This window comes from Bombina bombina, chromosome 1 (assembly GCF_027579735.1).
Source record: "Bombina bombina isolate aBomBom1 chromosome 1, aBomBom1.pri, whole genome shotgun sequence".
NCBI classification, from domain to species: domain Eukaryota; kingdom Metazoa; phylum Chordata; class Amphibia; order Anura; family Bombinatoridae; genus Bombina; species Bombina bombina.
In genome coordinates this window covers 449,812,908-449,829,117 of record NC_069499.1, presented here as the reverse complement: position 1 = coordinate 449,829,117, position 16,210 = coordinate 449,812,908, and the positions used below count along the sequence as shown (strand labels likewise).

The 16,210-nt window shown below is 35.3% G+C and overlaps 1 protein-coding gene across 1 annotated transcript in view; it reads right to left on the bottom strand.

The window, feature by feature from the left end:
- The window catches only part of DYNC1I2 (dynein cytoplasmic 1 intermediate chain 2), a gene marked incomplete in the record, with an annotated part of 278,955 nt that overhangs the window by 251,861 nt on the left and 10,884 nt on the right, over nucleotides 1-16,210 (bottom strand). Inside the window, 1 exon segment of the mRNA XM_053698430.1 lies at nucleotides 6,083-6,197. Coding sequence (XP_053554405.1) covers nucleotides 6,083-6,190 — 108 coding nt within the window.

The window sequence follows — 16,210 nt, the reverse complement described above, 5'->3', positions numbered from 1 at the left end:
GGGCAAGTGTCTCAGTTTTTGTGTTTCATGATTCAGATGGAGAATGCAATTGTAAGCAACTTTCTAATTTACTCCTATTATCAATTTTTCTTTGTTCAGCACCTAGGTAGCGCTTGCTGATTGTTGGCTAAATGTCGCAAGCGCTACCCAGGTGCTCAACCAAAAAATGAGCCGGCTAATATCTTTATTTGAAAAAGCAGGAATGTAAGGTTAACAAGAGAACAAAGAAAAAATGTTAATAGGAGTAAATTAGAAAGTTGCTTAAAATTGCATGGTCTATATCTGAATCATGAAACAAAAAATAGGTTTAGTATCCCTTTAATATGACTGGGTTCAAAATTAAATTTTCCCTTAATGTGTTTCCAATTACTTTTTTTTTTTTTTTTTTTACCAACTGCAGTTTATTTATGTATATGAATTATGCATATGAATAATTTAAAAGTTTGTTTATATGAATTAACCGATTTTGTGTTTTAAAGCCACAACCTAATAAAATGGGTAGAGCTTGTAGTTTTAATCAGATTTTATTACTTTATCACATTGTGTACATATACCTGCTTCTTTATCTTATATCTGTCTGTAAAACAAAGCCCAATACTTGGAGAGAACAACGGATAAATTAACATTTTATTACCTTGTAAACAATTTAATACACTGCAGCAGGTAAAGTGGATCATTGGGAATTAAAGGTGAGAAAATAAGAGTAAACTGTCCCTTTAAGTTATATTCCATGGGTTCAACTCAGTCGCGAGGCCACTTGCTTAAATAAACAAAACAGCTACACGCTAGGTGGTGCGAAAGTATGCCGATCTTTAAAGTGAAAGTAAAGCACACATAATCACTATGTCTGACATGAAAATACATGTAAAATATGCTAACTTTAATTCATCATTTTTTTAAAGCTGCTTTGTTCGCCTAGTTATGTACCTTTGAAGCCGCAAAACAATCTCCCCGTTCCTCCACCCAGATTTAAAAAAAAAAAAAAAAGTGTGCGATGACTAATGCTGATATAACTATTTGATTTGTCCCCAAGTGGCGTCTAAAACCTATCAATGCCCCCATGTTCAAATGCGCATGCGGCTAACGCTGAATTTACTATGTGTAGGAAGCGTGTTCATGATACCCGCATGTGCAGATAAATGAACAGGGAAACCCATCTAAATTTACATCACTGCATCCACATTGATTCCGAGCGTACAGCGTATTTTTGCACATATGCAAAAGACAAAGGGTAGTAGTGGTGCCTTAGGCGGACTGTCATTTACTAAAACTCATAAAAATTGTTAATAGAAAATTGTTAATAGAAAATAAAAAATATTTAAAAATATTAAAAAGGGTAGACTGTGAAGGAATATTGTGCTATAATTGACCAAATGTACAGAGGGTTAAAATTATCCGCCAAATTGATACGGCTTGAGGTGAAAAAAAAATTAATACAACTACATACGATTAAGGCTGAAAGTTTCTAGTAAATACTGAGCTGATTGAATAAAAATTCAGAAGGGTACATCATTCATTAATAAAGATTATTCAATCAGCTCAGTATTTACTAGAAACTTTCAGCCTTAATCGTATGTAGTTGTATTGATTTTTGTTCACCTCAAGCCCTCTGTACATTTGGTCAATTATAGCACACTATTCCTTCACAGTCTACCCTTTAATTTTTATTTTTTAATATTTATTATTTTCTATTAACAATTTTCTATTAGCAATTTTTATATGAGTTTTAGTAAATGACCGTCAGCCTAAGGCGCCACTGACTACCCCTTGTCTTTTGCATTTTGCCTTGTTCACAACGGTGAGAAGTGTGAACAAGTCAGTTGGCCTGCACTGTCCGATCTTCCTTAGTCCAGTGTAAATACTTTCTTTCAGTCTCGTATTTTTGCACATACACTAGAAATTGTGTTCACAAGAGCGAGCAGGGAACACTACGTATAGAGCGGGTTGGACCCCTCTTACGTGTAACACACCAAAAGCAGGAAACGAGCAGGGGGCGGAGGAACATCGCAAACGGTAGGATATATAAAACAAATATTTAGAAACTAGTCACAAATATAAAGATTAAAAAATAAAAAAAATTTAAAAAAAGTTAGCGACTAGATAGTTTGCTACTAGGTGAATGCATAGCGTTATTCCAGGATCTTCAAATTTACTTTCACTGTAATTTAAATCCCAGCCATATTAAAGACAGACACACTTGCCCATATAATCTATGATTCAGCTGATGCTGTATTATCTATAGAGGGTATGAGACATACTGAGACTCAATACCCTCTTGGACATTTTATTTCTCCATTGTGGTATAATAGCTCTTTGCAATTTTAGTTGCTGCTTGGTATGCTGTTAATATATGAACTACCCAGAGGCAGAACTTTTTTTCACTTTCTGCGATGAGATTTTTTTTTAGTGAAAATTTTTCTGCAGGTCACAATAAGGCACCAGCTTAATTGCTGTGTGATGATTATTTGTAGAATAAAGCAATTTTTAAATGCTAAGTTAATAGAATTTCACTTGAAAAATTTTTTTTTTCTTTTGCTCTTGGTTTAACATCATTATAAGGTAAAAATGTAGTAATAAAAAAGGTGCAATGCTCATACGAATGTCTTACACTCAGGAGTCACAGCTTTGCAGACTGGAAAAGGCTAAGGGGCAGGGTTGAAAAATCCCTGAGAGCCAGTCATCAGTCAATGCGCTGCCACTTTTCACCGCTGCTCCATATTTGACTGTACTGTCTTCAAACAGCTCTGACTGCACTGTGTAAAGGAAAACACACAATGCAGCAAGAGCACAGCACTGTTTGAAGAGAAAACCTGATTTGGTGCAGCGCTGCAGAATTACTTCCTATGAACATTTATGCATGCGACCTGTTTCTGCAGACATGATCACAGCATGTTCTGCCTTGGGGATGAACTATAACATTCGTTGGTGCTCCATACATGAAATAGAAGTTTAATTAAACAGCAGCTGTAATTTGCAAACCAGTATCTGTGTTTTTTTATATATTATATGAGCGAGTGCTGGACAGTAATATACTTTCCTCTCTCAATATTTAACTAGATCTAGAGCTAAGAAAAAAAAAACTGTTTTTTAGTTGAAAGCACAAAATAGTAAATAGTCAATACCAGTTTTAATAACCAATTAGAGGGCAGCATTTACGAGTTAGGATAATTGCAGTTATTTAACTATAAAAACAACGCAATATGCACCACAGATCAATTTATACATAAATAATTAGAGAAAACATTCAACAGCTCTACATATATAGCTTATAATAACATTTTCAGTAGAGTATTATTCGATACTACTACAGCAGGGTGGGTGCTGTCCAAATGAAGGTCTGTGATTGGTCCTCTTTGTCAATATTGCAAGGGGTGGGGTTTTAGATGTTTGTAGTAGCGTAGCCCTATATAAGGATGTAAAATAGTGATGAGAAACATGCCTGAGGAAACAGTTCATCTGAGAAACGCGTTGCACTGTTTCTCTATTTGCCATACTTGTGCTGGCACTGAAATGAGTAATTTTTTTTTATATTTTTAAATAAATATGTTTTTACTTTTAATTCACTCATAGTGCTATGTATGGTTTTTTGCTACGCTACATCTAGGGTGTGTATCATATACACCAATCACTGCCTTCCTTTCATCGTATGGATCAGCCAGCTGGATTGCTGTTAAAATCCAGCCTGTCCCTATAGGCATAACAGATTGCCTTATATACATGTGAGTACCCTGTGTATATAATTGGATATAAACACTCACTAGTTACTATTGATCTGCCCTATTGGCGCCTCTATATATTGCTTATTTCTCCAAATAGTCAATACCTCTCCACAGTCAAATAATGAATTTTCAATAAAAGGGACCGGATACCCCATAATGGATTTCATGAGAGAGAAATAATCTCTCTCTCTAAATTGATCACTATTCACGTCATAACAATGGTAATTATGCAAACAATTCCATTGAAGAGTTTCTTACAAACCCTCACTTCCTGACTTTTTCAACATCAGAATAAAGCCTAGAACAGAAAGCTATAAAAGGGTTATAAAAACAGTAAAATCTCTATCATGCATGTTAAAAAAAAAAAAAAAGAAGTGGGGAAAATAAGTTAAGTGTGATTTACTTTGATTGCAAAACAGAAAATAAATCTTTGTCAATAATTGTGCATGGCATGAAAACTAATAAGCAAAACTCCCATAGTGTTACTGGGTGGCAGTGACATCCCAAAAAGCATAACTTTTTTTCTTAGTACAAGAATATAATTTGTGAAAAAAACTTTTTTTTTTTCTTTTTTTCTTTAAATACGCTCTATTATTAGGAAAAGAAAATCCTGGGTCCCTTTAACTTAACATTTTTAATTAAAGGGAAAGTAAACATTGGGAATAATGTTACATAATTCTGCGCTATGCTGTCAGCTGCTTTAGGTAGTTCCGGAGAACACTATATGTAGTTCAACGGTGCCACTGAGCTCTCTGTGATTAGAGAGGGATCACGTGACGTGTAGAAGAGGACGGCTTCGCGCTGGAGGCAAGTAAACTTTTAGGTAAGTTAGGCTTTTAAAAAATAAAACTCAAACAAAGGGCTATCATCATGCTACATAATTCTGCACATAGTGCAGAATTAGGTAACATTATTCCCAATGTTTACTGTCCCTTTAAGTGACCTTTCATATCTAGGATATAAGAATTTTAAATGTCCTTTTAATGAATAAGTATACCATATCTGTCTATCTTATGTAGTGGTCCGGGTCACTGCACCATTTTTTTGTTGAGCCCTCCATATATTTGCAAATAAAAGGTCTCTTTAATTCGCTGGAGGTTTGGACATTAAAATGACAAGTTCAACATTTTATATTACATAAAATTATCACATATAAATAATTGACTTTCAAATATAAACAATTCTGAAAAATGCGGACCAATTTTATCAGTACAGAACATTAGTTTCTACCGATAGTTCTCACTCAGGAAGCAATATGTTTCAATATCCTGCAATTGTTAAAAAAAAATTTGGGGGGGGGGGGAAATACATCTTAATCAGGATTCTAAAGAAATAATTAAAATTTGTTGTGTTCAAGATCCAAATTTTGGAACATGTTCTTTTAAAAAGAACACATTGAGAAGTTGACTTGTAAATATAATCTAAATGTTCTAATCAACTGAGGCCATCACTCAAAAATTTAATTTCTACTAGAAAATACTCAGATACAACACTAAGCTGTGTTTGAATTTGCCTGCTCTCTCTTTGGGCCCGATGATCTAAAGCTCTCCGATCTAGCGAGATGATCCAAGAAGTCTCACCAGTATGGTGAGATCCCTTGAAAATTTTTAGAAACACAAATTTTACCTTGAGACGTTTGTATCACTATACAGGTTTATGTATCTGAAGGAGAGACTCCTATATTACAATATAAGGTCCAAAACAAATTCCAAAGATTTTGTGTGATCTCTCTCCAAGGTCGCAATTTTTTGTTTTTTTTTAATCTCTTAAGTTAGTCTGTACCCCCTTCTCCCCTCGTATGCATAATTGTGTGTCTTTCACGGTCTCTAAAATCCTCTCAGCAGTTGTTTTCTATATAGCACTCTTTACAGGACCTACATTGCTTTCTCCAAAAATATTTCCCATCTTTTCATGCCACCTTCAATATGCTATAAAAGCCTCTCCTACCTAAAGTCAGTCATTATCACTCAGTGCAGTGCTTGACAAACCCAGGCGTCAGGGAGCAGCCGGCTCCTTAAAATTAAGCCCTGGTTTTAGATTACTCAAGACACCCGTGGGTTGTTGTTGTCCCCCCCCCATGCGGGGTGCATCCAAAATTCAGGTTTGTATACCTGGATCCTTTCTAGACTTTGCACTTGTGAAATAAAAATCCAACATTTGTTGTTTATATCATGTGTATTATACACAAATAGACACAGCCGACAATGCTGATAAGAAAATATGGAGAGTTAGTGGACCACATCCGCTAAGCTTAAGTACATTTGTATCACAAGTGAGGGCTGCATATTACATATTGAATTCTTTACAACCAAAAGAAGAAATATCAAAGATGAAATAGGGTTTAATGTACAATAAGATCATACTTCCTTCTTTTTCCTTTCTTCTTCTTTTCGTTTCTTCTCTTCTCTAATCTGAGCCAAGCGCTGCTTCTTCCGCTCCAGCTCAGCCTTCAGCTCACTTTTGTCAGACATGTTAGTCCTGGGAAAAAATAAGAAAGAATGAAACAATCGCCAACTTTAATCATACACTCAATATACAAATATGTGATACTCGGTGTAGTGCAGAAGACGTTAATAGCACCCCCAACAGCACTAACTCTTGGTTGTCTACCAATGGTACTTATCGCTGTGGTCATCCACGCTGTAATATCATGTGACTTTCTTATTGCGGGCAAGGAGTTTTACTCCTGTGCAACAGGACATACATTTAAAAACAAAGGTTGCATGATCTGTTCCACTACCTATGTGATATATCTCATAGAATGTACTGAACACAAGTTATAATATGAAGGTATGACGAGTAGGGACGTGAGAACACGTATCAGAGAACACCTAGGTTATATTCACAATGAAAAAAGGTGTTCCGCACTCTCTAGACACTTTTTAGATGTACACCAGAAAAATACCAACACTTTCAAATGGAGGGCAATAGAACATGTGAGAACACCCATCAGAGGAGGAGCAGATGGAGATCGATTACTCTCAAAACAAGAGGTTTTTTGGATCTTTAAATTGGACACACAAATTCCTTTTACAGAGTTAGTAAAAGTGATTTATCCCATAGTTTCAGAGAGTAAATGTTTAAGAATTTTTTCATTGTTAACTCAATTATATTGCCGTTCCTATACTGATTGTTAAACAAATCAATTTATTTACATATTTCCACATAAAGGGGTATTGACTTTATGAGTCGTTATATTCATATGCCTACCATGTTTTTCAGATTGGGTTTTATTATCCTGTTTTTGGCTTTAGACTTAACTGTCTAATGCCCACTCTAATTGAAAATATAACCATCTCATAATATTCAGAGTGTTCATATAGGTTTAGAGATAATGTATATTTCAATGTTTAACCCTAGAAAGCTGTTGGCCAATGAATTGCTAAAGAGCATTTTTCAATTATATTGTATAGCAAATATCTAGCATTTCACGGTTTATTCTAGATATTTAAATTAGCAGATTATCAAATGGTAATAATGAATATCATGAAAGCCTTATGCATAAAGCCTTATGCATATTTTTAAAAACAGGACACTCATTCTTGAAAGTGGACATTCACTTTAACCCCTAACGACCGAGGACATGCAGGGTACGTCCTCAAAAAAAAAAAGGTCAGTTAACGACCAAGGACACAACAGAAAAAAAAGCAAAAAATAAATAAAAAAATAAAAAAACATTTTTTTTGCAAACTGGGTACTGGCAGACAGCTGCCAGTACCCAAGATGGCCTCCAATAAGAAAGAGAGCTGTTTTTGAGGGGGGATCCTACACAGTAGCATATGTAAATATGCTTAAAAAAAAAAATTAAAAAAAAAAACACCTTTTATTTATTTTAGTACTGGCAGACTTTCTGCCAGTACTTAAGATGGCGGGACAATTGTGGGGTGGGGGAGGGAAGGGAGCTATCAGGGGGTGGGATGTGTCAGGTGGGAGGCTGATCTCTACACTAAAGCTAAAATTAACCCTGCAAGCTCCCTACAAAAAACTACCTAATTAACCCCTTCACTGCTAGCCATAATACACGTGTGATGCACAGCAGCATTTAGCAGCCTTCTAATTACCAAAAAGCTACGCCAAAGTCATATATGTCTGCTATTTCTGAACAAAGGGGATCCCAGAGAAACATTTACAACCATTTGTGCCATAATTGCACAAGCCGTTTCTAAATAATTTCAGTGAGAAACCTAAAATTGTGAAAAATGTAGTGTTTTTTTTTTAATTTGATCGCATTTGGCGGTGAAATGGTGGCAATGAAATATACCAAAATGGGCCTAGATCAATACTTGGGGTTGTCTACTACACTAAGTCTAAAATTAACCCTAGAAGCTCCCTAATTATCCCCTTCACTGCTGGGCATAATACACGTGTGGTGCACAGTGGCATTTAGCAGCCTTCTAATTACCAAAAAGCAAAGCCAAAGCCATATATGTCTGCTATTTATGAACAAAGGGGATCCTAGAGAAGCATTTACAACCATTTATGCTATGGGTGTTTTTTGGTGGTTGTAGATGTGTTACAGATTTTGGGGTCAAAGTTAGAAAAAGTGTTTCAGAATAATTCTGAATTTTGGAATTCCATATTATGGAATTTGTACCTGTATATTACAAAAACTGACGATTCCTATGTGCAGAGCATGATCAAACAGGTTATTTTCTTAAAACTCGAGCCTATTCATTTTCATTTCTTTTTAATAAATTATAAACAGTATAAGGGCTTCATTTCCAAACAGACAATTTGACAAATCCATAAAGATGGTTGCATGCTTATTGGGTACTGTACATAATTTATTGTGTCTTCTTTAGACACAATGTAACAAGTCAAAATACTGCTGATATTGTGTGATTGTATTTACTAGCAAATGGTACAGAGTGCTACATTGTTTTTGTGCAGCAGAAGCTACAGGCCGAGGATTGCCGGTCTGGTTTTCCTAAAGAAAAAAAGTATTTTTATTTATTTTTTAAAAACGCTTCAAATGTAAAGTTTAACGAATGAAAGTGCCCTCGTTTTTAATAGTATTTTTAAAAAACGGGCACTTACTCATTAAACTTTACATTCACTTTAATATAAGGAACAATAAAAAGTATTAACTACACAATATAGACACATTTCCACCAAGCATCAACTGCTTAATGAATGATAAACTCCAGCAAGGGTATTGATGGGAAGAAACAACTCAACAAATCTGTAAAAAAAAAAAAAATTGCTTTACTAAGCACGTTTAACCCAATTGCTACCATTTCAGAGAAAAACTTGCCCAAAGTAGCGGAGATTTCTTTGCGATCACTCCATTTAAAAGGGACCATCTAGACGCAATACATAGTTTTGATTACTTATTGTTACATACCAGAGAAGCATCCTGCAACTGGTCCCACATCTATAAGCTTGTAAAAAGTACATGAAACATTTAAATATTCATTGTTTGTTAGGAGCCGAAAATGCCACCAAGCTCCTCCAATTGCCTGTTTTCCTACTCGCACACGCTGATTTGTGTATGGGCAATTTGAAACAGTTAACTGAAAAATATTAAAAGTGCACTGCTAAAGTGTCATACAAGAAAACGGCTATCTGGACAAGAATAAAGCTGTGGGTAAAGCTTGGTGGCCATTTTCAGCTGCTAACAAACAATGATTATTTAAAACGTTTTATTTACAGAATTAAGAAATGATTGTAAAATTAACAAAAAGTTAAAAAATTATATATATATAAAAAATATTCTATTCAGAGTTCATGAAGAATGGCTTGATTATTAATTCACTTTCTACTCAGACTTCAGATTTCCCTGTGTATCTACTGATCTCAATCTTCGGATGCCAATTGCATGTTTGAAGCATCAATGTGCAAGTACTACCCGTTTACTACAGTGCTTTTTCAACTTTTGAAAAATATGTAACGGGAAGATAAAACTTCCCAAAGCAGGAACGGAACCCAGTGGCAGACAAAAATAAGGCGTCACAACATGCAAGGTTTGAAGCAGAGATCAAAGTCAGGAGTATCCGAGGTCAGGGCAGGCAACAAAGAAGCAACGTCAAAAACAAGCCAAAGGTCAAAAGCCAGGGAACTTCAGAATACAAGCCTCTTTTGGCTTATGCTTTCTTTTCCACGGTCTGAGAAATACAACGGCTTGGATACGGAGGGGAAGTCTTTGGAGGGTGACTGGAAGTTTCTGCCATTACTAACAGTGACACTTGAGGATTCCGTGGCATGCAGACTATTTGATACACATTCTGGGAGGTGCTTTATCGATACCATATACCATCTACTTACCTCATATCGATTAAGGGCTCTGAAAGTAAGTGTACATCTGATTGGGTGTGGAACACTTTCTTCTGACGTATTTCACCAGACACAAATTCTTCATGAACTCTGAATAGAATTCATTTTTATCTATGTTTTATTAATGTATTAATTCTATGTGACTTCATATATGCTTGATATTATTGCTTTGTTTATATGATTTTAAATTATATGTTTTATAGTTAATAGTAGTATTAGTAACCATTTCACCAGTACTAGTGTTCTAGTGAGAATCACTTTATAGGTTTGAATCATATTTAGCGCCATCTCATATCCTTATTTTATAGCTTTGTCTGAGGGACTTATCCAGTTTATTTTTTGGGACTGGCTGCTGTAGTCTTACAGTTATCCATAGGATATGTTATAAATACTAATATATCATAGGAGTTGGAATTCCTTTATTGGGAGCACTTTTGGGGCTTACCCATGGACATTTTTGTCACCAGATATTCTAGTTTTGTTGTTGAGATATATAAAAAAAAAAAAAACACATCACCACATTCCACAAAAACCTGTAGCTTTCAATGGGGTAACTCATTTGGTATAGCAGAACTGCCTAAAATCTCAAGTGACTCCCGAAACATATTTTTAAAGCCGACAACTCAAATGTATAGATCTAGGCCCATGTTGGTAAATTTCAAGCTGCTACTCGGCCGCCAAATGAAATCACATAAATAAAATAAAAAATTGGTAATTTTTTCACAAACTGGGTTTCTCACTAAAATTATTTACACACAATTACTGCAGTCATAAGACAAATGGTGACAAAAGCTTACTTCTGTTTCCAGCGGCATATGCACATATGATGTAAGGGCATGCGTCTCCTGTCTGTGAAGACAGAAACTAAGAAAGTATGGTGTTTGAATAGTGGTGCACAGGACTTTACAGCATATGTGCATATACCGTTGAAAAACAGTAATAAAACTTTTACTAGAAGCATTTTTGCTAATGGAAGTATAATGCAAAAAGGCTTATATTTAAAATCTAAATGCATCCATGCACATTTTAATTTTGGCCTATCCCTTTAAATCTGAATTAGCAACTGGATTTTTTTTTTCTCTACATCAAAAGTTTTTAGCTTTTCAGTTTAACTAGGAAAGAGAAGCTAAAAAGTCATACACTGTTTCTATCAACAAGGGACAATATGACCATGTACTGAGCATATGATCAGCCTAAAAACCTCAAGTGGTAGATGACTCTTTTTACTGTCATTAAATATTTAGGTTAAAAAAAAAGCCTGCATGTAAGGTAAGCACTTACCTCTTATTCTTTCAATAAGGAAATCAATGTCTAGTACACTAATGTGGCAACACTGCAAAATAAAAAAGGAACACATTCAGACACTCTAAAAACATTAACTGTAACACACAACACGATTAATATTGCATCTTATGAAAGTTCTTTATATTCAACTAACTTAAAAGGTACATAAAACCCCAAAAAATTATTTCATGATTCAGATAGAGAATACAATTTTAAACAACTTTCCAATTTACTTCTATTTTATAATTTGCTTTCTTCTCTTGTTATCCTTTGCTAAAAAGGTTTATCTAAGCAAGCTCAGGAGCAGCAGAGAACTTAGGTTCTAGCTGTTGATTTGTGGCTGAAATATATATAATCGATTGTGATTGGCTCACCCATGATCTCAGTTAGAAACCATTAGTGCATTGCTGCTTCTTCAACAAATGATACCAAGAGAATGAAACAAATTCGATAATAGAAGTAAATTAGAAAGTTGTTAAAAATTGTATTTTCTATCTGAATCATGAGAAAGAAAAAAAAAATTGGGTTTCATGTCCCTTTAAAGTGATGGTAAACTCTCCCCTTTATAAAAACAGATCTGGAATGTTAGTGGTATTTTAGACGGAGTTGATATCATCGGTTGCAATGAAGATGGGCTAAAACTTATCTATATTGAAAACTATGAAATTCAAATACCCCGACAAACCAGCCACCCAATGCAAGAGACAATTTTTCTGTGATCCAAAGGTTTGAAATTTTGTCCAATCAGTGCTCTAGCTACAACAAAAGTGCCTTAAGGCGAGAGAAAAAATAAAAACTCTCTCAAATTTTTTTTACAAAAAATAAAAACTAAAATTATCCAAAAAATTTTTTATATTTTTATAAAAATATATATATATATATATATATATATATATATATATATATATATATATATATATATATATATATATATATATATATATATATATATATATATATATATTTTTTTTTTTTTTTTTTTTTTCCTAGTCTTATACCCCAACTATATAAAAAGGTGTATTCATTTCTGTCCCTAATTGATTTTAAGAGAAAATGAAAAACAATGCATTTTATACTAAGTTTAAGAAAGTGGCTAGACTTGTTGTATGTGGACTAAAACCCAGATTGGCTCCACTAAATAAGGCAAGTGGAGTTTGACTATTGAAAAATAATTGCAGTTAAAAGGATGCCAAATTTGTTTTAAAAATGTTAAAGTGGGGGCGGAGCAAAGAATTGAACTGGCAGGACGCATCTTAGGGAAGCTCCTGAACCTCATATAGATTTTATGAATATTTTAAAGCCTTTATTCGACATTTGCAAATCTATAGAGGATGTATTAATAAGCAGCTCTAGAGGAGAACCGATAAAGCGTCCTAGGGTGTTTTTCTAGCCTATACTGTCCACTCAAACGGCCACGTCATTGGACAGAACGCAGGTCTTAAAAGGGACAGTCTAGGCCAAAATAAACTTTCATGATTCAGATAGGGCATGTAATTTTAAACAATTTTCCAATTTACTTTTATCACCAATTTTGCTTTGTTCTCTTGGTATTCTTAGTTGAAAGCTTAACCTAGGAGGTTCATATGCTAATTTCTTAGACCTTGAAGACCACCTCTTTTCAGAATGCATTTTAACAGTTTTTCACAAGTAGAGGGTGTTAGTTCACATATTTCATATAGATAACACTGTGCTCGTGAAGTTATCTGGGAGCAGGCACTGATTGGCTAGACTGCAAGTCTGTCAAAAGAACTGAAATAAAGGGGCAGTTTGCAGAGGCTTAGATACAAGATAATCACAGAGGTTAAAAGTATATTATTATAACTGTGTTGGTTATGCAAAACTGGGAAATGGGTAATAAAGGGATTATCTATCTTTTAAAACAATAACAATTCTGGTGTAGACTGTCCCTTTAAGCTGCCGCACACTTACTACACAAAATTTTATTTGTCCTCACATATGGCAAGAAGATGAATACTGAAGTGGGCCTGCTAGAAGATGTGATCAATGATGTATTAGAAGAGCAGGAGATATGATCTGAAAATATTAATAAGGCAATGCTTTCAAAACTTCTCTGCACCACAAGGCCCTCAAAATGGTGACAGGGAACCAGAGGCCTTCAGCAATCACAGCGCACCATACGAGGAATGTAAAGATCTCCAAGTGGTATGCTGACAAGACGGAACCCATGATGATTACCGCAGATGCAGTCACTTATGTACACAAAATGAAAAGCTACGCCACTGCTTGTTGTGAAGAAAGAGACCTTAAGGTATTGTGACAATACATCGGATCATGATGCAGCGTGTCAACTGGGTTCTCACCTCCAGCTTTCCACTGAGAAGACACCACGTACCCCTAGAACTACAACCGAGTTGCTTAATTGTGAAATGGATCCAGGAGTTAACCCGATAGGCCGATTGAGGTTTACAAAAGATCACACATCCACGACTACTCTTAGGGTCATAGTTAAGTGTACGCTTTTTGCTTCCCCTGGACTGGACATTTTATGCACCTTTCGCACCCCAACCGTTGCTCTACCCCATAGTTGTGCTACTCCACAGGATCTGAACGTACATATTTCAGAACTGGAAGAAAGCATCCTACAAGCCGTTCCAGCATTCTGTCACAATGAAATATGGCCGGTGGCGAGGGGCCCTAGCTATTCGGCCACGTTTCGCCTCTTCTGTATATGGATGTTCCTTGAAGAGGAGTCTACTAGGTGTGCGCACGGAGTAATAAGATCTGCTGCACTGGTTCTTTTCATAGATCAGCATCCCCTGGAGTCTGAAGCGACTGACCTTTGAATCTTACTGCCGCCACATGTAACCTCTTTACAACAGGCCATCTGGAACACCGGAGTGGGGTAAGATACTTCGCCCCACATGAAAGTGACTACACCACTTCTTGAATATGGTGACTTAATAAGATGTGAGACAACAGGAACTTATTGTGAAGACATATGTCAGAAAACATGGATCTGTAGTTATATATGGGACAATTACTTGATTATAAAACAAAGTTATCTAGAGATTTAATAGCAAATTATTTTGAGATAGACTATAAATCCCAACTTTCACCACTGGATGGCAGTCAAAACTTAGCTATGAACCTTCTTATTGCACAGAATATATTTAGATTTTTTTATGTTCGAGAATGTTTTGACCTTATGATGTCTGTCTATGGTGATTGGGAGTGACTCTGGAGATTTATATATTGTACATTATTTGCTAATCTGTATTTCATACTTGAAGTTGATAGCTCAAAATGTGACATTAAAGAGATTGTCTTTTACTACTCGTTATACCTCTCTAGTCACATGCTAAAATATAGGTTTTAGCGGCTTCATTCCGTTCTATTTCTTTTACAGCTAGCTCCGCCCCCCCAATATGGTTACATGTTAACCACAGGAAAACGCATCCTATGGTCCACATCCACAAAAATCATTATATACTGTATATAGATTTTGGAAGCAACCGAGTCCAGGTGCTCAGAAAAGCTATAGTGGCTATATATAGCAGATCATCTAATTGATACCTCATCTCAGACACCGAAGATATATGCAGTAGGGATATAGTCCACAAATCATTCTTTTCAATCTTCACACACCACAGTCCATGCTCTCTAGCCAAGAAAAAGCTTTTGATTGAGTATAGTATACAACCTTAATAGAATCCATAAGGTACATACCACTTGCTTTTGCGAACATTTCTGATTCACCCGACATTAAAGTGATTTTATACAGTTTGCTTCCTCACTATTAAGCCTATCCCTTATTCCCCTAATAGCGACAATTTTTACACTTATTGACCAATCCCTAGTGTGCTAATGCCATAGAGTTATGTGAATATTCATACCAACTATGGGATAGAACATCATGGGTGAGAGACCCTTATATATATATATATACACACACACACTAATAATTATCATACACTACAGAGAGATCAGCCTACGTATCAATTTCAGAGTAAAGTACTGTTATATATGTAGATCCGGGTATAGAATTGTAGTATTATGGTGGGAAGATAAACCATGGGCTAAAAAAAAAAAATCAGACAGACGTATAAATAAAATGTATAATGAAAAGTGACCGCACCACCTCCTAAATCTAAACTGTGGTATGCTCTGGCACGGGAAAAAGTCCGGTCCAAGACTAAATACTAATATAATATACAATAAATCCCAGCCACTGAGTCTTATAAATCTTTCAACAAAAGGACTTTTAATTAAGTACAGTATTTCACACTATGAAATAATGACATAGGAGAGTGTTCGATGAAAGTTCACTCAGATCCACATATACCCCATCCACCAAACACATCCATACCAACCAATCAGCAATAATATGAAAAATAAAAAATAGAAACCAAAAATAGGCAAAAATAAACAGAATAATAAATCACACTCCCAGGGCGTCCCCAGGGAGTGAAGACAAGCACCGCCTGTAACAATCAAGTGACTATATCACATAAGAACCCAACAGGGTTGTAGCAAATAGAAAAATATCCACTTTATCCGTGACCTTGGAAAAGTTCCTGCAATAAATGTATCACACTTTATTCCGGATGCTTAGAAAGAGTCTGTTATATTACAGTTGCAATTATTCTCCGGTTACTTTATTAATAGTGTATTGAAACAGTCACAGAATGAAAAAAAAATGCAACATTTGTAATCCTTGGTTAGCAATTCACGGAGAGACCAAAAGCACATACACCACATATGTAATCGGACACTACTTGAAACTTGAGATGAAAATATCAATGTTGTGACTTTAAATGTCCCTCCAAAGAAACTGTCGTGTGACTGGCTACAGATATAAGATGTACTAGACAATGTACAGGGAGATATACTTGTGATAATGGACCAACCTCACACCCTTTGTATTTCACTCACGGTATCCCTTATTCAAAAAAACACAACTTGCTCCACATTCA